Raw genomic sequence first — 27,812 nt, forward strand, 5'->3', positions numbered from 1 at the left:
TGGGAGAGAGAACAACTCTGCTCCATCCTCTATGTGGTACCCTTTTAAATACTTGAAGACCGCTATCAGATCCCCTCTCGGTCATCTCCTTTCCAGGCTAAACAGACCAAGCTCCCCAACCTTTCTTCATATGTCTTGGTCTCCAAACCCCTCACCATCTTTGTTGCCCTCCTCCGGACACGCTCCAGTTTGTCTACATCCCTCTTCAACTGTGGTGCCCTAAACTGAACACAGTACTCCAAGTGAGGCTGAACCAGAGCAGAGTAAAGCGGTACCATCACCTCCCATGATCTGGACATGATACTCCATTTGATACAGTCCAAAATCCCATTCACCTTTTTATCCACTGAGTCACACTGCTGACTCATGTTCAATGTATGGTATACCAAGACTCCTAGATCCTTTTCACACATGCTACTGCCAAGACAAGTCTCCCCCATCTTATATTGGTGTATTTGGTTTTTCCTACCTAAATGCAGAACTTTACATTTGTCCCTATTGAACTTCATTTTATTCAGTTTAGCCCACTTCTCCAGCCTATCAAGGTCATCCTGTCTTCTGATTCTGTCTTCTGTTGTGTTTGCTACCCATCCCAGTTTAGTATCATCTGCCAATTTAATAAGTGTCCCCTCTAATCCCTCATCCACATCCAAATCATTTATAAATAGATGGATCCATGTTCCTGAGCCGGCCACAGGATGCAGCATTTGTCTTTAATTTTTCAAAAACACGTTGCCCCCTGGGGCTGTTTACCAACGTCAAACTCCTGATTTCAACTCCTGATAATGGCGGTGGGGTAGGCAGGAGAACAGGACCCTCTCATTACCCCATGTTGCCACCCCCTGCAGTGTTTTGAAAAGTTAAAAGACCAGGTATTAAACAGCTCTAAGTCTTTGTGTCAGTCTCATTGATCCAATGAGCCTTATTAACATATAAAACATTGCCAGTGCATCCTCAACTCGGTATTTATAATTTTTTTTAAGAATACGTTCAACGTTATGTATGATAGGGCCTACTTCTAGAATTCTTGCCATGTTCGTAGCTACCAGATATGACACAAATATGACAGGTGATGTGGCTACAGGTGATGTCTCTCTTCCTCTTCCTTTGTCTTTAGTGACACCTGATAACAGAAAAATGATCACCTAAAATCAGCACTATGCAAGTTTTCCCACCCCCAACAAACAAGCAGCCAAGCTAGTGCAGCGGGGTCATAAGAACACACAGGATGGTGGGATGCACATACATTTTGTATTACTAAGCAATTCTAAGGAATGCAGGAGGAAGAGGAAGAGATGGGATTGTTCTGAGTGCCGGGTTTCTATTTTTTAAGCATTTTTAGAGAGACCCAGCATGGTGTAGTGGTTAAGAGTGGTGGATTCTAATCTAGAGAACCAGGTATGATTCCCCACTCTTCCACATGCATTCAGATAGAAGACTTTGGGCCAGTCACAGTTATCTTAGAGGTATTCTCGCAGAGCAGTTCTCTTAAAGCTCCCAGCCCCACCTATTTTACTTGATGTCTGTGGTAAAGAGAGGAAGGAAAGGTGTTTGTAAGTAGCCTTGGGACTCCTTCAGGTAGTGAAAAGCTATGTATTAAAAACAGCCTTTTCCCCTTCTAGTTCATTTGTAATTAGACATTTTAATGCGGTGTAATGGTGAGAGTTTCAGATTAGGAGACCGAGATTCAAATCCCCACTCTCCCACGCAACAAATTTGTGTGGTGACATTTATTCAGTCCCCCTACCTCACTAGGTTGGTAAGCGGATAAAATGGGAAGTGAGAACCAATTATGTTGTCCTGAGTTCACTGAATGAAGGCTGGGATAGACATTTAATACACAAATTTTGTCCTGGCCATAGTTTCAACTTGAAGAGGATCAGGCAAACAGTAGTTGGCAAGCTCAGATATGATCCCAGTAAGGCAAAAAGATCCAGACATCATTCTGATGCATGGATCCAAGGTGCCCCAGGAAGAAAATGTGAGAACAAGACCTTGGAGACACGTCCATGTACATGAGCAGGGGACCAAGAAGGCTTAATCCTCTTATCTCTTGTTCCCATGTAATTCCTATAATTTTAGAAACATGTCAGAACTGTAGAGTCCTTCTGGAAGAGACTGGGGACCTACAATTTCAGTGCATTTCCAAGAAAGCCAAAGCCTAAAACTCTCAGCCATTACAGACAAATACTATAATACATTCCTGTGCAGTTTAGCTAGTTTAAGGCTAAAAACTATCTAATTAGCTAAACAGGTAATCAGTTCCAAGCTAACAAACACAAGTCGCAATACATTCTGTAATGCAGCAGGGAGATTTTATATGATTCGAAAGCTAAAGTTTCAGATGAGCAGTTCTGAAGTTACATCCTTGATGCCACATAAGTCTACAAGTTTCCTTTTAAAAATGCAAGTAAAATAATGAACTGCTCTTTACAGTGTCCCTAGACTGGGTCTCCTAACACAGCCATTCATCAAAATACAACAGGTTTTCCACTAGGCTCCAATGTCTTGTTCAATCAATGGAAAGCTACTGACAATCTTTTAAATATCCTATTCTAAACAGTACCTACAGCAAGAGGCCTGATTTTGATTTATTGAATAATTTTACCAGAAAACACCTGGAGTCACAACAATATTACACACAATCACTTCCATTCCTTTGTTGCACACAGTCAAAAAAATTTGCCAAAATAAAAACTGACAGAACAAAGTGAACACTGTTCCAGCTAGCCTAAGTTAACTATGTATATTAAATAAAAGGGTTTTTTTTCTAAGCATGGTTCAGATATAACATTTCATTGATTTTACTAAACAGCTACAGCCAAATTTTCCTGCCCTGGCTATCAACTGAATGTAAAACCACATTTTTAGATGTTAATTGGAAAGCATTAGGGAAAGGCTGACAATCCCTTGGCTTGAACAGGCCCGCTGCTCTGCTTTCCTTCTGTCAGCTCTCCTTCTGCAAGAATTTCTAAAGAGAACTGTGTGCAAATTGTTACAGAGCAATTTGCACACAGTTAGTTCTTTAATCGAGAAATCTGCCTGATTGTGAGCCTATTTCCCAAAGGCTGGGAGTGAAGGTTATTCCATTAGGCCTTCTGGGAACGGCAATCTAACTAATACATTTCTGAATTATTCCAGGCTGAGCCAAACTGAACATGAGAACAAAGCCTGGATTCCACTGCACAGAAAGACTAGCCTAACTCCCAGCTGAGAAGATTTAGGGAGAGATTTAAACCCATGCGAACACTAGAGAAATTTTCCAAGTAATTGCATGCATTTGCTCACTGTAGTCAAAAGCTGTAAACTAATGTTTATTAAAACACATCGGCAAGGCTGCCTATTATCTGTCTCCCAGGTTCTTGATGCAGGGGACTACAAAGAAATCTAATTCCCCTGCCTCTTTTACTTACTAATAGTGAGAGGGCAAGGAGGATGAAAGGGACACTTGGTTAGGTACTCAGAGTCTGTCTCTTGGAAACACAGCAAGAGGTACCAAATCCGCTCATTGGGCTGCATAATTTGGATTCAGATTCCCATCAACCAACCTTTCCTTCCCCATAAGCTGGAGGGAAGGAAAGGTTTTTTCCCTGTAGTGTTCATAACTTGCCCTACAGGTCGGAATTCCACTCTAGGCTTATTGGGGAACTCTTCGACCAATGAATCCATATATTTTGTTTAATTATATCCCACTTTTATATCATTCTCCTCAGTTTTGTTCTATCCTCACAGCAACCCTGTAAGGTAGATTACACTGCATGTGTGTAACTGGCCCAAGGCCACCCAGAAAACTTCCACAATCAGCTGGGCATTTGAAACTGGGTCTCCCGCAAGCTCCTCACCATTTCACCACACTGGTCCACATTTGACTTTCCACCTAGATGGGACCCCCCAATAATTTTACTCTCCTCCATTTTATACTCACAACTATCTTGTGAGATAGGTTGGGCTGAGAGTCTGTGACGAGCCCAGGGTCACCCATTGAACTTCCTTGGCGGCGGCCGCCGCACCAGCAGCAACAGCAGAAGAAGAAGAAGAAGAAGAAGAAGAAGAAGAAGAAGAAGAAGAAGAGGTGGAGGCGGCAACAGCAGCAGCAGAAGAAGAATGCATGTGGGGGAGTGCAGAATCAAACCCGGCATGCCAGATTAGAAGTCCGCACTCCTAACCACAACACCAAACTGGCCTACACCAAAGTGGGGATTTGAACCTGAGTTTTCCAGATACTCATCTAACACCGATCAACCTTTCTTCCATTCAGGAAGTGCTTCTTAGCAACACACCGATCACTCAATTACAACAAGGTACAAGGCAGGCAGGGAAATTCAAACAGCCCCCCCCCCCCCCGAGCAAGCCTGACTGGGTGTTGGCTCACCTCTTGCCTCCTTCTGAAGGCGGAGTTAATGGGTGAACTAATACTGCACAAGGTTATTCTGACACCATTTGCTGCCACGTCTAGTGCTAGCGAGTGTTTTGGGGCCACATTTTGGCAAGTAAAAACTCCAATCATGATCCGTTATTCCTCAGGACAGAAATACTCCCTCACAGAAGGCTCCAAAACAATTTATCCATAACAATGTTGAGGTTTTCCCTATGAAACTATATTATAATAAATAATAATTAAGAGACACTTGCTATATATGATTACTGGGTAACACTGACAATAACAGCAATGCGACTAACATTTAAAAATGTATTAGATATGTATGCAACATGGAGAAATATAACGAAGGGGGACTTTAAAGATCTAAGTGTTGTTTTTTTTAATCCAATGTGAGTAGTAAAGAGCAAAAGCCTACTAATAGTTGCTTTGTAAAAATGTTTTGCAGCAGGTAATCAAAGAAACACATTACAAATTTGACCCTGATCACATTCAACATCTAAAAAAAAGGGGGGGGGGCTTATACTATTTCCTTTTTTAAAAGCACTCTTTGATATGGCCTGAGAGATGAAGATGTCAGATGGGGGAGAACAGTTCATTGGGCACCTAACTAGTTCATTTTATCAGTCTTAGCAGCTCTTTGGATCCTGATCATGATAGTCAAGCACATTATCCTTATCCATGGTTCCTCTATATTTGTGAAACAGCCTGGGGGTGGGACATGTACGGCAGTCCAAGTTGGAATAGGGACCTGCTCCTTCAGCTCCCGCCCTCCCTCCCCGGACACTAGCCACGTTCCTCTCAGACACGCCAGACATGGAGAGAGACACACAGAGCCCTGCCAGACCCAACACAAGCCCTCATTCCCTCCTATCGCTCCTGCTGCGAGGGAGGCAGAGAAAGACACAAGCTGCTAACAGAGACACATAGAGAGGCATCCCTGCTGCGATGGAGGGAGAGACAGAGAGAGCTGCCCCAAACTGTACACCAGCCCTCCTTCCCTCCTAAGAAGGAGCCCTAATTGCCTCCTATGCCTCCTGCTGCAAGGCACACCAAGACATGCAGAGACCAGCAGGAGGGAGAGAGAGAGGTACAGAGATCTGTACCTCCCAGTGTCTCCTGGGTCCTAGCGCCCATTGCATTCCTGCTTGCAATGGGCTTTCTTGCTAGTGTGGCTATAAAACTGAATTAAGTCATAACAACTTGAACTCCGAACAAGAATGTACATAGATAATATTCTAATTATTTATTTTGGTCCCACTTATCAACTGAAAATTGTCTCACAAAGCAGCTCATAAGAAGGGAAACCTAAAGTTCACAGCAAAATGTTTAGTAACAGGAATGTTTCACATTAATAACATGCAAAGATATGATTTATGATAAAAATTACTCTTGTATCCTATACAAATATGATTTAATCCATATCGCTCTTTTGAAAATGTACTTTTTGGCATTCTTCGATTTTGAGCATATTTATTTTATTTTTGTTTGTTTTTTTAGATCCACAATTACATTTGCTACACCTGGGTGATATATGAGTTTGTTTATGCCTGATTAATGAGTTTGGCAATTATGGGAGTAGCAAAGTACATAAAGTGTTCTTAACTACCAGTTTCCTTGATTTTAAGATCTTGCTATTCAGTGATGAAAAAGATTAATTATACATCTTCAGCATTGTAACCAGCTATAAAGAGTAGATGCTATTATATGAACCTCCTGAACAAGGAAAGTGGAGCAGATCCATCGGACCACAATGTCATGAAACCATTTCTGCTGTATGAGGGCTGGTAGGGTTCAGTGGTTAGAGAACTGCACTAAGGTGAAGGAGAGCCAGGTTTGAATACCCCCTTGATGGAAAACAACACGGGAACAAAAACCCAACTTGAGAAAACAAGTCAGGAACCCAAAGGTTGTGTATAAAAATTAAAATACAAATATTTATTATTGTGAGGTTCAGAAAGCGCGCCTTGTGAATCAAGGCCCTTGGACGTAATTGGAGAGGAAGACTAAAGCCGCTGCCTTGGGATCTCTGGGCTCACTGCCGGCTTCGCCAGACTGACAGGGAGCCTCCTCTCTGCCTTGCAGCAAGGCTGGCTCCAGCGGGAATGCTTTTCTGCAGTGCCATGGTACTGCAACCTGCAGCACAGTCACCAGTCTTTTGGTGGGTCACCCCGATGGACCCCCATTCACCTGGTGAGTGAAAGTGGGGTCTGCCCGGCTGGTTGGTGGGGCAGGTCACATCTGGAAAGGCCACAGTACCCAGGAGGCCCGGACAATTATTAAGAGCACATTAAGAAGATTAAAAACAGAATTAAGAAGAAGAAGAAGAAGAAGAAGAGTTGGTTCTTATATGCCGCTTTTCTCTACCTGAAGGAGTCTCAAAGAGGCTTACAGTCGCCCTCGCTTTTCTCTCCCCACTACATAAGAATCACAGTCTGTGCAATATTGCATGAACAGTCTTTCATCAGATTTGCAAATTCCACTGTGGAGAAGCACAGAACATTCTAATTGTTGGCCATAACACTTGGGTAACACTAAGGGATTTGAGATTTTGAACAAGTACTACAATTCCACCAAAGTGGAATTATACCTTTAGAATAAATAACTTATTTTAACCATGCTGACCCAGCAATGGGGTTTCACGGGGAGTAGTAAGCTTCTGTAGATAAACTGCACTGCTAGACAGAGAACCACCCATGCAGATTGGTTTCAGATGTGTCTCTGTGTTGTGATACCTATCTGAATGCAAAACACCTGATACAATTTCCCTTCTTTACTACAAACTCACACGTTTCTATCTGTCCTGCAATGTGGTTGCCAACATACATGTCCAACCCACAGGGTTTTAATTGTGCATATATCATCAGTCACACATGGACTGGAACCACTCTGGACTGGAACCACTATGTGCTCTTTATTCCTGTTTGAATATCAAATCCAATCCCAAATCTGCTCAAATATCCTTAGTGCATTGGAGATATACTATCATTTTAAAAATATTAATCAGGAATGTTCTGGAGGGACAAAAAGTAAATAGAAAGGGTGGGGGTTGGGAAAAACCTGCTAAAACAGCAGGCTAAATAAACCCAGTTACCAGAAATTGACAATCTTGCTAATCGTTTGGTGCCAGTAAAGACCCACTCAAGCTGTGCTCAACAAAAAAACTGCTAACAACCAAAAAAAGAAGCAGAAAGGCTTATATGAGTGGCTTTCTAGCTTTAAGTGAAACACTGATTACATAGAAAAGGAAAGAGAGAGAAAGCGAAACAGAAGAATGAAGGAACAGAATATTATTTTGTTTTGTACAGGCAGAAACAAGGTCCCCTAGTTGGTCCTTCAATGGTACAATTTCCATGTAAACCTTAAAGAGGATTAATCTTCGCGGACTACTGTAATGAGGCCTTTAAAGGATCAAGAATGGCAGCCTATTGCTGAGGGTAGCAGTAACCTGTTCCCAGAAGTCTTCTCTAGCAGAGTTACATCAAAGCAACCTGGGACCAGATAGTAGGATTCTGTGAGAATCCCTTATCTCACCGTAAGCGGATGCTTCTCTGATTGTCTTGAACTGCCACCTGTCCCAGCCATCTTTGAAGGGAACGCTAAGTCTGTGATGGATCTGACCTCCTTGAGCTGAGATTCTTTTATGTCTTTCTTCATTTTCTGCTCTGTTACGTTCTTTCCCTGAAATGCACACTACATGAAAACAAAGGGAGTTCTCACTTCTTGACTTGCTGTCCCCAGCTATTTGAAAGCAGATGGAGAGGAGGGGGCAAAAACAATGTTAAGGATTATACTATATCTGTAATGTGGAGTTATCCTTGAGAGATAACCCTCTTATTTTGGAGAGTTAAGGTATTATTTTTGTTGTCGTTTTACACAGAGATGAAAATATGGGTCTGGTATTGCTAGAAGCCAAGATCAGAAGGCTGCACGTTACAGATAACTTTAAAACAAGAAAACCCTTACTGCAGAGTTATATAAAGAACTGTATTAAAGGGGGGGTAATAAACGAGAAACAAAATGGCTGAACCACCATCATAAGATCCAGTCCTCCTGCACTGTCTTTCTACAGTGCCCATCCCTTACTTTAAATTTACGGGAGCAAAGATTTCCTTTGAAGACAAAATTAGAGGTAGGCAGTCCAGAGCAGGGGTAGTCAAACTGCAGCCCTCCAGATGTCCATGGACTACAATTCCCATGACCCCTGGCAGCAGGGGCTCATGGGAATTGTAGTCCATGGACATCTGGCGGGCCGCAGTTTGACTACCCCTGGTCCAGAGCATTAGCAGAGGTGCACCTCTTTAAGAGCTATTGATATTCCTAACTTTGTTTGTTGTCAATTTTGGTGGCAAAGAGTTCCATTTAAATCAGTTTTGTTTGTTGTCAATTTTGGTGGCAGAGAGTTCCATTTAAATCAGCCTTTACTTGAACATTAGCGTTCATTGGGAAATATCTAATTCTAGCTCTATGTGAGGAAGCTTATCTCTCCTTTTCTTACTTTGCCCTATCAACTCGCTTGATAAGCTTTAGTAATAATACTGTTTTTGCACTCACTTTAGAAGCACACAGACAAAATTAGAAAACAGTAATGTTTTCTATAGACTGAGTCCAAACCTTGTCTCTCCTGCCTTTGAGTACGAGCTCTCACCTTGACATGCAGTAATTTCATACCATTTAGCAACCTGGAAGTCTGCCAGAAATTATTTTCCTGGCAAGAAAATCAGCTGGGGAGGTAAAAGTGGCCATATCATACACCTTTCTCCCTTTCACAATCAATGATTTTTAAAATGATTTAAAAATATTTTGTAAGCTACTTTGAACAAAACTCTGCCAAAGTGCCGTATAGATGTCCTAAATAAATAAGATTTTGTACAGTTTGGAATGGACATGATAAAATGAGAGGAGGGAGACACCACAATGAGCTTCATACCTATTTGTTGCCTCTCATGATTATTTCCTGAAATAATTAGTTTTGTGCAACAAGTGGACTGGTTACTATTGGGTCTGTCTAGAGAGATGATTTTTAAAATTTTAATGAATTATTTCGTCCTTTAGAATAACAGGGTGGAATAATTTATAAGACCAATTCTTAAAACTGATTTAATTGCCTATACAGGCAAGCTGCCTGGATTGGAAAGTTGGCAGTAGATGCTCAGCTTAGTCATGCTGTGGGAAGAAGCAATAATAATTATTTGCAGATACCTGCAAGTAAAAAAATAGCAGGTCAGGGTGAATAGTTCTAAGCCGGTCTGTTCCCTGCTGTGCTAGTTTTCTACTTGCAGGGTTTTTAAAGCTGTAATATTTATACTTGAAGTTTGGGATTTTTTTAACCTACTGCACATATTCCAAAAATGTAAAAAAAAAAACAAAAGATAAACTCATAGGCAGATGATTTTATATTTCTAGGATCTGAGCGAGCCAGGCTCTCTTAAATACCCCTTTAATATGGCTTTCCTGCAAATGTGAATTGAACAAAACAGGTGTGTGTGCTTGTGTTAAGGAATGTATGCTAATATGTACCAAATGTGGAGACATAGTTTTCTTGCTTTTTCCCACACAACAGTGCTAATTGACATGGAACAGACTGTGGAGAAAGGAGGAAAAGGGTGAGGGAGAGAGATCACAATTCAACTGTGTATATCAATATATCTAATTCTTATCAACCCTCCCTGAGCCCTTTTGGGGAATGGTGGGATTCTCCAGTTCCCCATATATATTTAATATATGGGGAACTGGAGAAAAAAACCATGAACAGACAGGACAGATCTCTCTACAAATCTGAGAAGAGCCCCAGGTTTGCAGAAGAATATGACATTTAAAGAGAAAATACATTGGGACTAACCAGTAGGACTCCAGTACAACTCAACAAATCAAATATGAAATCCCAGGGCTATGTGTGCATGTATTTAACAACAGCAAAAAAGTCACATCAAACCAAAGTCAAATAATCTACATGCTTACCACTTTCAAGCACTGCATCCTTGCAATGTAATGTCAGATTCCATTCAGAAGGAAACAAATTAAGTGAAATGGAAACATGCTAATCAACACAGAGGAGGAGTTCTCATGGGGACAAATAAAAGCCTGAAGATTAATTAAGATTTTAAAATGTAAATATAATATGGGACCTATAAAGTCCCTACTTGTTTTATTTCTAAGGCTACTTACGCAGATAGAAGATGTTTTGAATAGCAGCATAACCAATATTCATATGTCTCCAATCGAACTGTCAATTCCTTGTGGTATCTTCTCTCCAAAAATATATATAGGTATTGTCCAGGCTATTCCAAATCAATAATGGATCTTTTTATTTCTTTTTATAATGATTCAAAACTTTATAAATCATCCAAAATCACAACAGAAATAAATCACAAACAAAACGGGTTCCTAGATAAATTGTATCCCGTTTTCCCAAACTTCCTCAGTGATTGTGATCCTTCATATTGTTTTCACTGCTCCTTGTTAGTTATCACTTGGGCTCTCTGCTCATCATACTTTTGGATCCTAATTTGCTAGACCAATATTCACATGTACCTATTCCCATAGAGACGTTTGCCACTGCTTTGCCGGGAAACAAGCCTTCTGTAAGTAAGTCTATGCCCTTGCAATTTCTGCTCTCTGACAAAGACCCAGAGGTAACCATTATAGTTGCCAGAGTCTTAACTAAGATGCTTTTATAATATGTTGCCGATTTTGTATTTTATCTTTTATAGTTTATCTAATCATTTTAAGATCTGTTCGGTTATGTAACCCGATGGCTTATTTTATTATTTCGTTGAAATTTTAAGCACTATTTCTATATGTTTTATACAAATTTTAATGCAATAAAAAGTTACTGACTGGCAAAAAAAAAACCATGCCAGAGGTCTGCTGTGGCCACCATGGACTGCAAAGCCTAAAAACTAATTCAGTTGGGATTGTTGTGCGTTAAGACCGTTTACGCACTGGAGGTTTCATGCCTAGCTGCAGGCTGAGTTTTAGTCGTGGCAGGTTGCCCCACCTCTTCCTGCACCCACACAGGGGAGCATTTGGCCCAGCGCGCCTCATCCGCCCCAATTTGTGTCTAACATCCACAAGCAAACAACTTTGCAGTGTTTGTTACTGTACTATTTCTCTCACTTACTGGATAGAGCACAAACAGAAAAGTAAGAGGAAGCTGAGGACCTGCTTGAAGTCCTGTGGTTTATACTATTCTAGATTCCAAAGTTCATTAAATCTTATATCATAAATTATATCTGTAAAAAAAAACAAAACAAAACCAGGATGTACTCAGAGATTCCTTTGTGTGTTTCACTGCTTTCATGTAAACTTTCTGGGTTAATGAAGAATGAGATGATATAATCTTTCAGATCATAGACTTCCACCCTCCACTGAACTATATATTTGGAATTGCATAAATGACTGAGACCTGTTGCTCTAAGTTTGCACATGACGTCGTTCGGATGAAGAGATTGTTCCTATGACTGTAGAATGTGATAAAACTTGTAATAAGGATCTGAAATGGTCCTCTTAATCTGCATCTCAGAAATGGATGCCTACTTTAATAGTTACCTACACAACAAGATAACACAGAAGAGCAATACAGGCTAAATTCACCATAGTTATTTTGGTCTCCTCTTGCAAAGGGACGCTATGTTTTTGTGGGAGTGGTGAAATTGATACAAGAGAGCTTATATTGTTCCACTGACCTGCTTATGTAGACATTCGTAGCAACTTGATTGAACCACTCCTTAAAAAGTTGCCAGAACATCATGATGTAGATCGAGCAAAGAGGCTAAGAGGTAACAACTCAGCTGGCTAAGTTTTGTGCCGCCACCATAAAAATCCAATGCTCTAAAGTAGCATAATTTTACAGTTCTATTTTATGATCTGTTTTAAATTGTATTATATTAAATGATCATATTCTTATGGTCTTTTATGTATTAACTTCATATAACTTGGTCTGAACGATTGTAATAAAGTTTTACCTGTTGAAGTTATTACTATGTTTAGGCTTAAAGTTATGACCAACATGGCTTGATTCATCATAACTTTAAGCGTAAAGGTGATAATTTGAAGGAAGGATATTGCAAGGGTAACCCCCAGCAGAGCAAAGACAGGGGCTGAGAGCTACCATACCCTGGGAGGGCATTTTCAAATCAGGAATTTTGTTGTTCACTGCTAGAACTGGGAAGTTAAGCTGGAGTTGGAGAGTCAGAACTTGGGATAGAGCCTAAATGTATATGCAAAATACTCATCTCCATTGATCAGGCCAAGGAAAAACGATCAAGTTCCAAATATTTACCTTAAGTCTGACTTCCTCAAAGACAGCCAACCAGCAACAGGAGCCAATTCTGAAAAGAGTGTCTGAAAACAGCTCTGGATGCAGAGTAACCTCATTCTGATCACTAGTTTTTCACTTCCCATGAACTCCATGGTTCTAAGTTTCAAAAGTCCCAGACAAATTCCTCTCTTCAAAAGATATTTCCAGTTATAAGGTCAGATCTAACTCATTTTTTGTGTTCCAAAATAGTATATAACAATGAAAAAAACCCAAAAAAATTACACACACTGTCAAGACAATCAGATCTGAACTTCTCATCTATAGTGGGCATCCATGTAAATCTTGGTGACATCCCAAATGTGCCTGAAAATGTGGATGCATTTTTTTTTTGCAGAAGGTGGGGGTGGGTCTTTTTCTGATAAGAACCATCAAAAGTATTTAGCTTCAAAAGTAATGCACTAAATCAGGGGTAGTCAAACTGCGGCTCTCCAGATGTCCATGGACTACAATTCCCATGAGCCCCTGCCAGCATTCCTGCACTTAAAGTAATGCAATCCTGTGCAAATTTTGTATCCATTAACACATCAGATTAATACTGTTGCTTTACTTTCATTCTGTTTCCGATTTCTGGTTGGTTCCAGGATACAATTACGGTAAGGGCATCTGGCCCTATAGAAGCATTGATGTGCTCCATTTGTGTTCCAAAAGATACACAAGCCACCTGATGCCTAGTTTTTAACTGATATGTGGGCTGTTCCACAGTAGTTTCCAAACAGGGGTTCATGTGATTGAGTGCTCCTTCCTATGAAAACATCATCATACAGAAAACAAGAAGAAAGGGTTCTTGGCTAGAGAGCCCCCCACAGGCTAACAGTGAAAACCTAAGTCTTAGAACAGTTAATTCTATTTTAGATTGTGCGGTAATATGCTTTGTGGATATTTTTTTCATGGGAGCAAAATGTCATGTGATCCTCCACCTTCAGTCTCAAGCAGTGTAGCTCCAGTACAAGTATGTCACTTTATGAGAAATAGGCCTTTACATTTGGGTAAATCCATGACAGTTCTCTGCAGCACTCTGGCTTCATGCTAAGCAACTGCTGCCTTGAATATCGCATCTACTCCAAACACTCCACTCCAGCGACGATGATGCAATTACACAATCTGATATTCTTCACACAGGCCACCCTGGTAGATTAAGTTCACTCGCTTGATAAAAGCATGGTCTGTTCCCTCTGAAGTTACTTCCATGACAGTACAGGTAAAGACATCTGCCCACCTAGGTTAGTTTTCCAGCATCTTTACAAACAACCTGAATAGGGTTGGGTGCTTCGGCACCCGAAGCAGTCGTTCACACCGAAGCACCCAACCCTAAACCTGAACTCCAAGCCTCCCAAGGGGCAGGACAGTGCTTGCATGATTTATAAACAAATTAGGAAGTCAACCACATGGGCAAATTTCTTATGAGTCATAGTGGAAACTGAGGCAGCCATTCCAAGAAAAAAATATATATAAAGGAGATCTCAGAAGCATACAGTGAACTTAGAATCAGCATATTAGCCAATTAAAATTAAAATGTATCTCTCCTTCCCCCTCCTTTAATTAGCTAGATACCCCTTCCTTTCATCTAGAAACTTAATGCACGTATATGGAAAAATAATGTGTCTTATATATTAATAATTGCTAATTAATTGGTACATAATGATTGAAGGATTTAATAAAATGTAAGGAAGAAAGCTCCAGCATTCTTTTTTATCTAGCTCATAAGACACATTTGTGGTTCAACTTTGGACACTTTTTCTGAAATACCTTTAATCCACTGAATTCGCAACAGCAAGGGAAAAGGTGCTAATCGTCTAGTTATGGCAATATTAGCCACAAGAAACAATTTTGAAATGTCCTCATAAGTTAATTTAAGAGGGAGGGGAAGTTTAAACTAGGGATGCTCGAAGTCACACTTCTTTGGGTCACATCTAGTTCTCCAATCACTAACAGGGATCTTATTTTTTGTCCAACAGTTCATCAGTATGCTTGCCAGGCTACTTAGCTGTATTTCTTCCTAACTGTGTTGTACAGTAGGAATGGCTTTTGGCACATATTTATTTGCACAGAGTTTGATTTGAATTCTACTATCTACCTCCTGGCTGTGTCACTGCTCAACACATCAGACAACTGTTTAAATAGACAATTAGGTCACTCATAAATCATACAGCTCAGTCACGACTAAATGTTGTGTTTTAATAAAATCCTACCCTCTGGTATTTGTCTAAGTAGTCCTTAGTGACACTAAGGGCTGCCAATCTGTTTGAATGGGTAGCATTGTTGTGGATGCACAGTTTTGCAAAAAACCCAATGCAACCCAGTTTGGCACACACTTGCAATTGCTCAGAATGAACTTAACAGATCAGACAATCAACTTTCATCTGGTCAACACCTTCAATGGCCAGTAAGTCTGACGATCAAATGCATTTGTGGTGAAATTTGTTAGCATTTCCAGTTTATACAGTTCACAGAACCTGCGAAAACCAGTTCCTGTGAAAACTTAGATGCCACTCAGGGTACTGTTTGAAGGTTCTTAACTTATGTGATCGCCCCTTCATGTGCAATGTATGTGTAGCTGTGGCCAAGAAGAAAGCTGGGTAACATAACAAACCTATACATAATTGTATAACCTATTAAATGAAATACTGGACCTTGGGGAACTGTGCTCCCACAAATGCTTTTTGCACATTATATAACATCACCTTAAACCTCAGATTGTGAAACTGTCACATTATGAACTGTCACCTGTGATGCTTGTGGCTAATTTGGGAGCAGCCACAGCAACAAGTCAAGGAGTACAAGTAGCACTGTCTACAATAAACTTAAAACACATGTACTGTGTTTTGAAATAATCATTGCCAGGTTACACGTTGACATTTCAAAATGCTGGATACAATCTTTGAGCCTAACACTCTGTGAAAATGACTCCAAAGCACAAATACTGGTGCAAATAGTGCAGGATCGGACAGTTTGAGATTATAAGATTGGGAAGTTGGCCAGACTTCTGTTTCAGCGCTGCAGCCATTGCTAAGTCATGTTGTGCTAAGTTCTTTGACTGCAAATATGTGTGTGTGTGTGTGTGTGTGTGTACACACACACACACATACACACATATGTCCTAGTGAAATAAATGGGAGTTACATGCCTGAACTCGGTGCAGGGTTATAGCTTATGTTTATGAGCCATGTATATGTAAAAGCACATGCATGCTCCCTGTCGGGTTCTTATGACTCTGTACACAAAATAATTTTAAACATGTTTTCCGAACAGGCAAGGGGCGAGGGGATTCAGTGCAGAAGAGTTCCAAAGAAACAAACAGGATGCTTCTCGGTGTGTCCACAGATTCTATTGGCACTCACTTCACAACACAGCTGGGGTATGTAATGTGAAAATTTCTGTGGCGCATAAACTTTCCTTTTGAAGCCAATATAAACTAATGTTCCCTTTCCTCACCAGACTCCATCTTTATTATCAATCGGAATCTGACTCTGTTTTAAATAAAGGCTGTTCGGGTGAGACTTAACATTTGTGTGTAAGACACACTTTGATCTGCACCCTGATGAGTGAACATTCTCCTTTGCTGCTAACCCAACTAATGAAGGGATAAAATTAGCTTTTATCCCTGGCACTCGTTACCCCCCCCCCAAAAAAAAGCACTAATCAGCTGTCCTCACTAATCAGTCATCTGGGCTAACAACTTTGCCTCAAAACACTAACATTTCTGAATGCCACTGAAAAAAGGGGGCAAGTCTGAGACACAAGACCCAGACTGGCCCCTCCTCATGGGTTGTAGTCTATCATCTACTATGAGCGACTGGAAGGTTAAAAGGCTGGCGCATGCCCTGGCTAGCTGATAAATCTATAATCAAAAGACTCAGACTTTGATACCTCAAGATGTGCTTCATTACCACCCAACTAAATGATTTCTAACCCCTCCCCCCTGGAAACTAGAAACAGATGGGGGGGAAATTGCTTTTAAACTCCCTCTTTTGCAGTTGAAGAAGTCCGTCTGCCCATCAGTGTCCAAGTGTCAATTTCGTACCCTTTATTAATAATATCTGGCCAGGAATTTCAAAGTCTAAACCATTTATGTTCTCCCTTTCTAGTGACATATCTGGGGTGTGGACAAAACAAATAGACCCTTGCATTTCACCATGCTGTTTTAGCAAATCGAACCAACCAGCGTTGGCATCCCATACTGGCAAAGTGGCTGGGAACTTCTATGTGAGCTCCAAAGAAACAAGTGGGAGCTACACATTAGCACAATGTGACAAAACTCCCATTCACTCGAATTGGTCTTGTTTAGGAGTTCTTGAGGACTGCGACCTTCGTAAAAATTAACAGCATAACATAACAAATCTCTTCCCTTTCTTTCCCGCTCTTCCCACCCCCAGTTTTTAAACAGAAAAACATTTTAACAGGCGCATATTTTAATGCCCTATTATACATACAATCCGTCTTGAAGCAATGCTAATTAAAAATGCAATGGAAGTGGTGGCTTCTAGGCAATCCTAAATTTGCCTTCCACAATGAACTTATGTGAAATATACTCACGGTAATGAGGGTCCATGTAACCATTCCGGGGGTCCATGGCAAAGACTGTTCCACGGTAAGGTACAGAAGGTTCAGGAAGGTGCGATATAGATCCATGGATCTCCTTCTTGATTAATGAGGCCCTTTCTTCACTAGATGTCGAGGGCTCTTCACTGATTTTGCCGAGGCCTTGCCCGCCCTGTGGCTGCATTGTGATTGCGTTTCTTCTCTCTCTGTGATAGGTCTGTCCAGGACTTTCATCCTCTAGAGAGAGAGGGAAAGGGAAGGTTGGGGAGGGGGTGAAAAGTGAGGAAGAGAAACTTTTAGCTTGGCTGTAGCAAATAAAGTTTGTGTTTTCCTTGCTCTTTAGCATGCTTGATGCTGCAATGTAAGTTCGGAACAACAGGGACATGTGTGCTTCTGAAAAATGTATCCGGATCTAACGGGCAGGGGGAGGGGAGCTAACCATTCAGTAGGAGTGGCTGTGGTGCAGTAGATCATCATCTCCCCATTCACGGATGAATTTACCAGTAGGGTCATTAATCGTTTAAGGAATGGATACAGGCTTGCTATTTTCTACCTTCTGGGAAAAGAAGGCTTGGAAGTTCGGGCTGGTCGACCAGGAGGGAGAAAACTATTTGTCACAAATCACAGAAGGTGGACTTTGCTAGCAGGAACTAAATCAAGCTTAGCCACCCACTGATACTTTGTTTTGGACGGCACATGCTCCATTACACCCACAAAGATGCACTCCTAGAAGAACAACTCATCGCCACTAAAGGAAAATTGCAGCTCTTAAAATTAAGGAAGACCAATGAAGCCGGCTAAAGTTAAAGCTGAACATATATATAAGGCCACCTGCTATGCTTTTGGCGCGAAGAAGTATAAGAGTTAGAGCTAACCGTTTAAAAATCTACACGTCTGCCTGGGTACATGCATGCACACACACACACAGCGTAAAAAACATGACCTATCCAAATTAAGAAATGTAGAGACCTATATTACATTTTAAACTGTTAGCTCTATCCAGTGATCTCTCTCCTCACCTCAATCTGTGTCACTGGAGAAAAGAAAGAAACAACAGTGGACCAAGCTTTCAAAGTTCACGTACTTTACCAAGAAAACACAAATGTCAGCATTAACCTAGTTTGCTTATTTCATGGAAGTAGAAAAATGTCTGAACAGTATGAGTACAATATTTAAAATGTTTCAGAGTTTGAAATGTTGTGTTGGATTCTGCGGGTCCTGCAAGGCTTTCCTTCAGAGGAAAACACCTCGGCTAGCAGAACAGATCTGGAAGAGACAGCCTGCTGTTTCTAGCAAGTTTTGTTTTGTTAAGAGCAGGGGTAGTCAAACCGCGGCCCTCCAGATGCCCATGGACTACAATTCCCATGAGCCCCTGCCAGCAGGGGCTCATGGGAATTGTAGTCCATGAACATCTGGAGGGCTGCAGTTTGACTCGCCCTGGTTAAGAGTGTTTTTCTGAAAGATGCATGCGCATGATTCATCAACATATAAAGCTAACAGCCAGAAAAATATAAGGATCAGAGCATCTTAACTTGTTTTTCATTCACTTAAGAGAAGTCACACAATGAAACTAAAAAACAAACAAACACAGAACCAAGAAAAGCTGTCCTGTTAATTTGTACAAGTAACACACAAGGTTTTACCTCCAACTCCATGACACCAATTACAAAGAATCAGCTATTTATTTTTGAATAAGCTGCATACCCCCCCCCCCGAACTTTGGGTCTCTCAACAAGTAATTCTCCCTACTACCAAGCTTCAGCATCTAGGAACCTCTCCCTCCCCACATAAAGAGAATGTCCCGCACTATGACAATCCAACTTCTGTATTCCCAGAATCCGTATCACGCTTTTCAATTCCAGGAGGAGAACAGCTCCTCAGCATAGCCCCAGTTAAGGATCCGTATATGGGAATGGAACCACGTTTTCCTGCTTATTACAAGGATGCCATTCCTCTCCTCTCAATCCCATTCCTCCCCCCCCTCTTCTGAATCTCAAAGAAGCTCTTTAAAAACATAGTTAATACCAGCAGCCAGGCATCAGCCCTGCATTTCAGTATGGCTTTGCCCTCACCTACTCAAGTAACCACTGTGAAGCTGTGTTGCATGTTACACAGCTGCTTTTATTAAATGCCTGTTAACATCGTTGTGCTGCACTCCCAAGGGCCGGCTCACACATTTTATTGTTGCCATGTATATGTAACTTGCTTTCGGAGTTCACTGAAAATGTAAAGGATGAATAATAATGAACATGCATTTGTAAACATACTTCTCAAATAAGTATTCTCAGTTGCAAGCTATGATTGGCTACAGCTCCAGTGCATGTGATTGTGACAGGCCCGAGGTTTCCTCTACGTAATGTGCAAAACAGTTCTGATTGCCTATTTATTTTATTTGAATGGGATAAGCTTCATCTGACTGGATATGAAATGATGCAGCACCAAGCACTATAAAGTTATGTTTTGATAAAGCTAAAAAATGCAAAAAGAAAACACAAAATGAAAGCCCCAAACATATTTTAGAAGCAGGTATTCAGGACAAAAAAGAAGATTTTATCTAAATACTTTTTAAAGAGTTGGGGAGAAATATGGGGTAATCTTTCAAAACTTTTTGAGCTATCCCATAATTGCAATAATGTCAAAGCTTCCGTTTTAACTAGTTCTACGTCTGCTATTAAAGGAATACAGATAGGAAAATGACTTTTGGGGTGATCTAATTCAGCCTTCCTTGCAATATTATTTTTTGAAACCCATCAGATATACTTCAGGTTCTTACAATAATGGAGAAATAGAAGATGATGAAAAAGATATGGGATATACCCTTTATACTCCAACAGTTTTTAAGAACACGGAAATAACACCCCCCCCCCCATTTCTCTTTCCACATACCTCTAAGAACCAGAGACAAAATTATAATCTTGTGAGATGAGACGACATGCTTTAAAGCAGGGGCAGTCAACCTGTGGTCCTCCAGATGTTCATGGACTACAATTCCTATGAGCCCCTGCCAGCGAATGCACATCTGGAGGACCACAGGTTGACTACCCCTGCTTTTCCCCCCTTCATATTCTTAGGCAGTTCTATGAAAGTGTCATCTATTTTACAATTAAATTAGTTATTAATGAGTATCTAAAAATTCTTACAAACTAATCAGTTAGCACTTCCCCGCTGAAGCTGCCTGCAAAGTTTGGAAAGGATGCAAGTTTTAAAGAGAGAACTATATTGTGTTCAGAATGCCTTCAGACACTTTAATGAGACAAGTTTAGACTGGAACACTATATTAAGATAAAGGAGCAGAGTGTTTAATTTGCAAGTGTTAAAAATACGTGTATTTTTAGATATCAGTTTAGAAATGTAATTTACTTTGATTATGCCATATATTTAACAGTTACTCAGAAGTCAAGCCCAACAAATTAAAAATTAATTTGCTAAAATATCGGGGTATAAGTTTGTTATAAAATAATATTTGCTGCCCCAAAGTAACAAAGCAACACATTACTCAAAGAGATCGTAATCTTTTCTTTATGTCCCTCAAATATACAGTATATAAATGATGCGAGTTAAACTCCACTGACTTGAAGGAAGGCTTTTACAGATGTATCTTGTTCGAAAAACTTGCAAGGGTTCATAATGTTGAGAATAAAACTATACTAGGTTTTAACAAAGGTATGTATACAAGGTAAGGTGGAGAAAACCATAGCAATTATATGTATATTATGCCACGTATTGGTGAAATACAAGCAGCTGCCAGCCAAGTCTACCAGCCCCCCTTCCTTTTGTGTGCGGTGGCATTTCTGTAATAATGAGAAATTCCAATGTGCAAACTGTTTGTTAAGAGTTTGCTATATGCCCAGCATTAGAGAGTTGCTCTTCAAGGGGGACAGATGAAAAACTTGACAGTGCACACACTCCAGAGTACAAATAGCCAAGTGGTTTCAAATTGGTCTTTACACGCTGCAAGGCAGAGGGGAAAGAAACTTTCTTGCAATAACTCCACCAGCTCTTATAAGCGCAGTAAAGCCACTTCAGCAAACCAAGAGATGAAAGCAGTCTAATCTTGTCCTGTTTCAGCTGAACTGTTCAATAAAATTTAAGTGAAGACAATCTGTGCCAGGCCAAATTATTGACAGAAACAGACAGTCCACCATGGCAACAAGTAGGGGTCCAGAGCAAAAATGTAAGCAAACAAGCCACTTCTCTGGCAGCATCTGCCAATCGAGTCTTGTAGCCAAAACCAGAAAACAAACTGTTGCTTGCATCTTATGATATTGCCTTCTCCACCGTCAATGGAAGGAAATGTCTGTTTTGCTATACTAAAAAGCTTGCAACAGGTCAAATTCCACCTGAAAATCAAAGTGTTTCAACTACACTTGTTTTATATTAGTCAATAACATCATATTCCATTATTCCACTCATTTCCTCAGCTGTAGGGCAGATGAAGAGTATAGGCACAGACAGAACGACATCTTCTGTCATTCCAGACATACACGCTCTCCTCTTTTCCTGTTTGAAAGTCTTAAGCTAAACCAGGAGGCAATTTAATACCAAGGACCCACTCTCCCATATGATCATTTGAAAGTCAGTTTCTTCCTAGATGGGTGGAGAACGGAGTGTCTTTGAGTATGTGCAGAGTGTTTTCCCCCACATCAGCCCCCGAACACAGAAAGACTTCCACATCAGAAGAGTATAGCTTCTAGGCATCTCTGAGTCTCACAAAACATTGCCATTGTCTACAGGCTATTTTGAAAAGAAAGAAAGAGAAAAAAAAAAACCCAGAGGCGAGCACACAGGCTGGAGTTACCAAACCAATTCTGTGTTCTCCCAAGGAACATATGAAATTAATTATACATGAAAATTGTACAGAACTATATTTAAAGGTCACAGTTGTCACAACATTTTACTAAGCAGAGTTGTTCATCTGCAGAACTCTTTGCCTATCCGAAGACCAATTTACAACTCGTCATTTCATTGAACTCGGAACACGGAAGGGAGACACATGCATACAATCAACAAGCCAATCTGCTAAACTGTGCCTCTCAGAAACATTTTTTTTTAAAGCTCTGTAGCATTCCTTTCAAAGTGGGGGAAACTTTCCCACTTACAAATATCACTGATAAAAAAAGTTCGAAACGGGACGTTTCAGTTAGGGGGATAGGGGATGCCCCGAATACCACTAGCAAGTTTAAGTTCTATGACATGCCCTGAACATTACAGTACATATTATATCTCCATTAATATTACCGTCCTGCAGGCAATTAGTTAGGGTATCTTATCTGACTTTGTTTGTTTGTTTGTCTGAAGCCATACATACAAGGTACTTACAACTCAGTCCAAAAGACCTTGCCTTGCTCTGGAACCTCCTGCCTTGACTGAAATTCACTTGCTATGGCTTAAGTGGACATTCCTCCCCTCTTTCCCTCTCTCTCTCTCTCTGTCTTATCCTCCCCTCCTTTCCTCTCTCTCTCTTTCTCTCACACACACTCTTTCTCTCCCTCTTACGCTGCCTCCCTCCCTCTCTCTCAGAGGCAACGCTTCTACCATTAGAGGAATTAAAATTGGTTGGTGCCATGCTAAATTTAACAAGCTCATTAGTATTCTTCCTGTGCGCTTGGTAGTGAACTCACCCTATTCAAGCTACTCTCTCAAGCTGAGGGGTCAGGCCGGCTAATCATTAAATCAAACTAATGTCACCCTATCACAATCGGCCTTAAGAGAAGGAGGGTTTATTATTTCAGTTTATGCTAAATAAACGGTTTTACAAACGGTCTCCAAGCAAGGTCAACAGCATCTTCAATTACAAGGCAAACTTAACAAGAGTTTCTATAAACCAGAGTGCTCCATATTGACTTGAGCGCGAGCTCTGCTCCCCAGATTGCCACTGGCAGACTTGTACAGGAATGCATATTGTAAATTTCTTCTCTCTCTTTTAAAAAAAAAAAAACGAAAGGATAATCTTTTCTTTTGCCAGAATTGGTGACTTGCGTAGAGCCTGCTCATTCACCTCTCCCCATCCAGCAAGCTGCTCAGCTCAATTCACCCCACACAAAGGCTGAAGACCAGACCTCAATGGACCGAGTGAAACATGTTCAAAACTAGGCTCTCTATTGTGACTGAATTTCTTAACATCTTTTCAAAAAGCGCAGAATGCCTTGAGGCTAAAGGAAGAAACAGGCTAATGGTGAATTGGGAATACTGAGCAAATTTCAGAGCCCTTTCCTCCTAGCTTTTGAGGTTGAAAGCAAGCTCGATCCTTTCAAGTTTCAAAGTCCTTTTTCCTCCCGCAGTGTCACAGAAGGATTTGAAAAGAAGGTAATTGTGCTCACAGTCTCCCTGATCAGAGCTTACGTCCTATTTCTGGTATTTCGGAATACTTCTCGCAATAATGGTGCATATAGCTCAATCCCTTAACCGGCCTGCACTCGGCAATTGCTCATTAAATGAACAATTGCTGGTATAAAATGCCTTTTATGTTCAAGGTCTGGATATAAGATAAGCATTCTAGTACTCTAAATTTGGTTTACTAAGGAAACTCACCATCATTAAATTACCAAACTGAAGGCAGAATAGCAGTCTCTCCCAGAAAAGTAGCACTTAATGGCTCATGGGCACCCACCCCAAAGGAATTTAATGCTAAAATGCTTAATAGAATAGATAACTAATAACTAATAAAGAAGACATTTATTACATGCAAGACAAGGCTGGAGACCAAAGGCATCACTACTTGGATGTTGTAAGACAGCCATGGTCACATGGCACTGGTATCTCTGGTTTACCATTTACTTCAGTCACTCATTTTTGGCCAAACCGAGGGTTCATTTAAACCCCCCAAACAATTTCTCTCCTCCTGGAAACAAAACACACACGCCACTTACTCTTCAGCTGAACTCTGCAATGATTTGCGCCCCCAGTCTTCTGCACACTGACTTGGAAGTATATTCTGTGGAAATCAGTGGGACTTTCTTTCCAAGTAAACACAGCGGTTCTGGCCATAAACTTTAGTATACTATTAACAAAAAAGAAAATTTCTAAACAGTGTCTTTGTTCAAGCCATATGAAGAAGTTATTCTTGACGTAAACCCTCGCACAATGCAGATTCCCAGCCCGTTGTGAGCATAGAAATCAAAACTATCACAGTGGGCCGAACTTTCTTTATATGTGATGCTTGAGCATTGTACCAACAGTTTGCGCTTTACTGCTAGTCTATACTATCAGACCTAACAACATTAAAAATGTATAGATGTATATTTGCCTTTGTAATAGATTTTCAACTTATCAGTAATTTCTCATACTTTTTTTTTTTTGCACTCTTTGGATTACTCAGACACAATGCCTTCCCTACCTTTTATATTTCTGCCGAGATAATAATGTGGGAGTGGGGGGAACTTTGTGTTGCTTTCCCAGGCCCTTTTTTTAATGATTAAGGCTACAAATGAAGAAAAAGAGAAAGATTGTATACTAGGAAAAGACTGCAAGAGGTTCAGGCATTGGACCCTATCCTTATAGTCACCGCCACGCAGACTCTTGGGCAGGGGTAGTCAAACTGCGGCCCTCCAGATGTCCATGGACTACAATTCCCAGGAGCCCCCTGCCAGCGAATGCTGGCAGGGGGCTCCTGGGAATTGTAGTCCATGGACATCTGGAGGGCCGCAGTTTGACTACCCCTGCTCTTGGGAGTTGGGCAGTTCCCTGCATTTCAAGGAATCAGTAGTAAGTTCACCCATAGAAGTGAATGAGGATGTGGCCATTCATTGTAGTCGCTTCAGGAGGGAAGTTAACAGCACATAGAAGAAAGGCCACCCTTTTGAAACACAAATGTTTTACTGGACAATATGTTCTTCTATATTTTATAGTGTTCTCAGTGCTGAACACATTACAATTCTCATTACAAAGACTTCCCTACATTTGTAACTCCCTTGCAGATCAAATTCATACCGCCTCCTCAATTTCTATCTTCGTATCTCTTTTTTTAGAGGCTACCTTTTCCCATTTGGCTTTACATATAAGCGCCTTTCCATCCACGTTTATCCAGCCCTTTAGGAGCTTTTACTGTGATTGTTAATGTGTTTTTAACTTCTTTCTTTCCTTCTGTATTCACCTTCCCCTGGTGTAAGCGAGATTTGTCCAGCTTCTTCCCAGCAAGACCAGGGACATTGCTGGGTCATTAGAAACAAATACATCTTCATACTTAAGAATTTAATGGGGAAGTTAGGTGAATATGCATATTTCTCAAGTATGCTTCATAATGAAGACTGAGGAACAAACCTCCTTCCACTAAAGACTTATGCATTTGGACCAGAACTGATCACACTCACTCCTGGTCAAACCTGCCTCTGTTAGTTCACAGAGATAAGAAGGAAAAGCAAGCCTAATCCCACTTTCTCTATGTTCAGTATACACAGTTGGCGTTGTGAATGAATAGGCCTTCAATTACGTAGCTCCTTGACTTTACAAAGTCCTACTTTGTTGTATTACCCAGTTGTCTCACCTTGCTGCCACATGGAGGACACTGGCAAGCTGTTTTCCAGGTTGATAACATAACTCCCAGTTCAAACTGCTTACAGGTTTTGTTGTACATAACTAGAGAGGGGCATCCTCTGTGCCATTTGCCCAGAGAGGGCCAAATGACACATTGATCCCAGACAGCATACTGAAGACTTGTTTAAGTCATCAAACTGCAAGATACATTTCCTGCACAAGCCCCTTTGCTATCAATAGGAGCTGCTATACTAATATCACCCACCCCAAACCAGTGGGAGAGGGAGCTTCTAGGATTTTCAGACCTACACCCCAAAAATATCTTAGGGTGGCTCTGTGTATGCCAAGGCACATACAACCTCTTGAGGTTTAGAAGAGTGAAGAACTTTTCATCATCTTTGGTGCTATTGGACAATTTTTGTTGTTCTCTGATAAAGACGTCTTTACTCTTCCTTAGCTGCCTTCCTCCTCACCATCTGTTAAAGGATAAATCCCTCATTTTGGGCTCAGGAAAGACACAACACAATAGTTTCAATGAGTAATGTTAACATGGTAGGATCATTAGGGAAAAAATCGCCACATAACCAAACACAGTCACTACACTATACCCTAGGTGCCCAGTCAAGTTAATTTAACTAAATAAAAGGTAAAGGTAAAGGTATCCCCTGTGCAAGCACCGAGTCATGTCTGACCCTTGGGGTGACGCCCTCTAGCGTTTTCTTGGCAGATTCAATACGGGGTGGTTTGCCAGTGCCTTCCCCAGTCATTACCATTTACCCCCCAGCAAGCTGGGTACTCATTTTACCGACCTCGGAAGGATGGAAGGCTGAGTCAACCTTGAGCCGGCTGCTGGGATTGAACTCCCAGCCTTATGGGCAAAGCTGTCAGACGGCTGCCTTACCACTCTGCGCCACAAGAGGCTCATCCAACTAAATACAGCAGCAATAATTTCCAGGTGAAAAGCATGTAAAACAAGGATCCCCAGGTCCCACCTGGGGACTGGCATTCCTACTAGGTTTGGGTGCTTCAGCGCCCGAAGTGGCCAGTCTCTCCCGGCGCAACCAGCACTGCACCATGTGGGGGGAGGTGAGGCATGGGCATCAGTGCGTCAGTGAGTGCACACACGCAGGCGTGGAGCTCCGCCAAAGTGTCCAACCCTAATCCCTACCCTAACCCCAAGCTAAGGATTTTTGGCAGCCCTGGAAGGATTTCCTGCATGAGTCGTATTTTTAAATACATCTTTAAAATTTGTTATTTATTGAATGATGATATGACCATATATGGTCATGTCGACCTGTCTCCCCCTCCCAAAATGGCCAATGATGGGCCTGAAGGGGGTGGGAAGGGGAGGGCCCTGGATGGGCATGTACACAGCTACGTTTCTCAACCATATTCGGCATGATTGCATCACTTTGGGGATTCTCAAATTGTGAAGAAAATTTCAGGGTAACAGTAAAAAAGTTGAGAAAGGGTGTCCCAAGTCATTCATTTAAAGTTAAAAATCAGCTCATCTGCCCAGAAAAAAAATTGGGCAAAGAACACAGATCTTTCATCACTGGAATAATATGATCCTTGTACCCCACCCCAATCGCAGATAGGATACAACATCTTGGGTGAGCAGAAGGTTTTGGACTGTTTTCAAATCTACCTAGCCTGGATATAATCAGAGTATTGATCACTATGGCAAGATCATACTTTCTGAGGAACAGCCATAGCTCATAACACTTAAACACCCTGTAGGGCCACTGCACGCCCCAGCGGGCTCCACAGAGCCCTGTAGCTGGCAGGGGTGACCCCTTGCCCCCACCTGGACATGTGGAGGGAGCCTGGGCTTCCCACTCCCCCCCTCTTGCTGCCGCCGCTGCCGCTTTGGCTTACCTCCTGGCCCCAGTGTTCAGCGCGTGCGTGCGCATTACGCCGGGGCAGCCCAGTCCCCGTGCATACACAAGGAATGGCGGGTCATCCTGCCCCGCCGCAACAGCACGGCAGCAGTGCACCTGAGCATAAATATTGTTTTGTGTTACAGCTGCAAAATGGAAATTGTCAGGAAATCATGACGTTTATTAATGGAGCAATTTCTAGCAAGTACAGAATCCACCT

The 27,812-nt window shown here is 41.3% G+C and overlaps 1 protein-coding gene across 6 annotated transcripts in view; it reads right to left on the reverse strand.

The window, feature by feature from the left end:
• GLI3 (GLI family zinc finger 3) overlaps positions 1-27,812 on the reverse strand; it is a 261,843-nt gene that overhangs the window by 162,839 nt on the left and 71,192 nt on the right. For 5 of the 6 annotated variants that reach the window (XM_077304551.1, XM_077304554.1, XM_077304553.1 and 2 more), the window contains exon 3: positions 17,235-17,477. In XM_077304551.1, coding sequence (XP_077160666.1) covers positions 17,235-17,477 — 243 coding nt within the window. Of the gene's footprint in view, positions 1-17,234; positions 17,478-22,559; positions 22,679-27,812 lie in introns of those variants that run through there. The other variant, XM_077304555.1, reaches the window with a different exon arrangement.

Source organism: Paroedura picta, chromosome 11 (assembly GCF_049243985.1).
Source record: "Paroedura picta isolate Pp20150507F chromosome 11, Ppicta_v3.0, whole genome shotgun sequence".
In the NCBI taxonomy this organism is placed as follows: Eukaryota; Metazoa; Chordata; class Lepidosauria; order Squamata; family Gekkonidae; genus Paroedura; species Paroedura picta.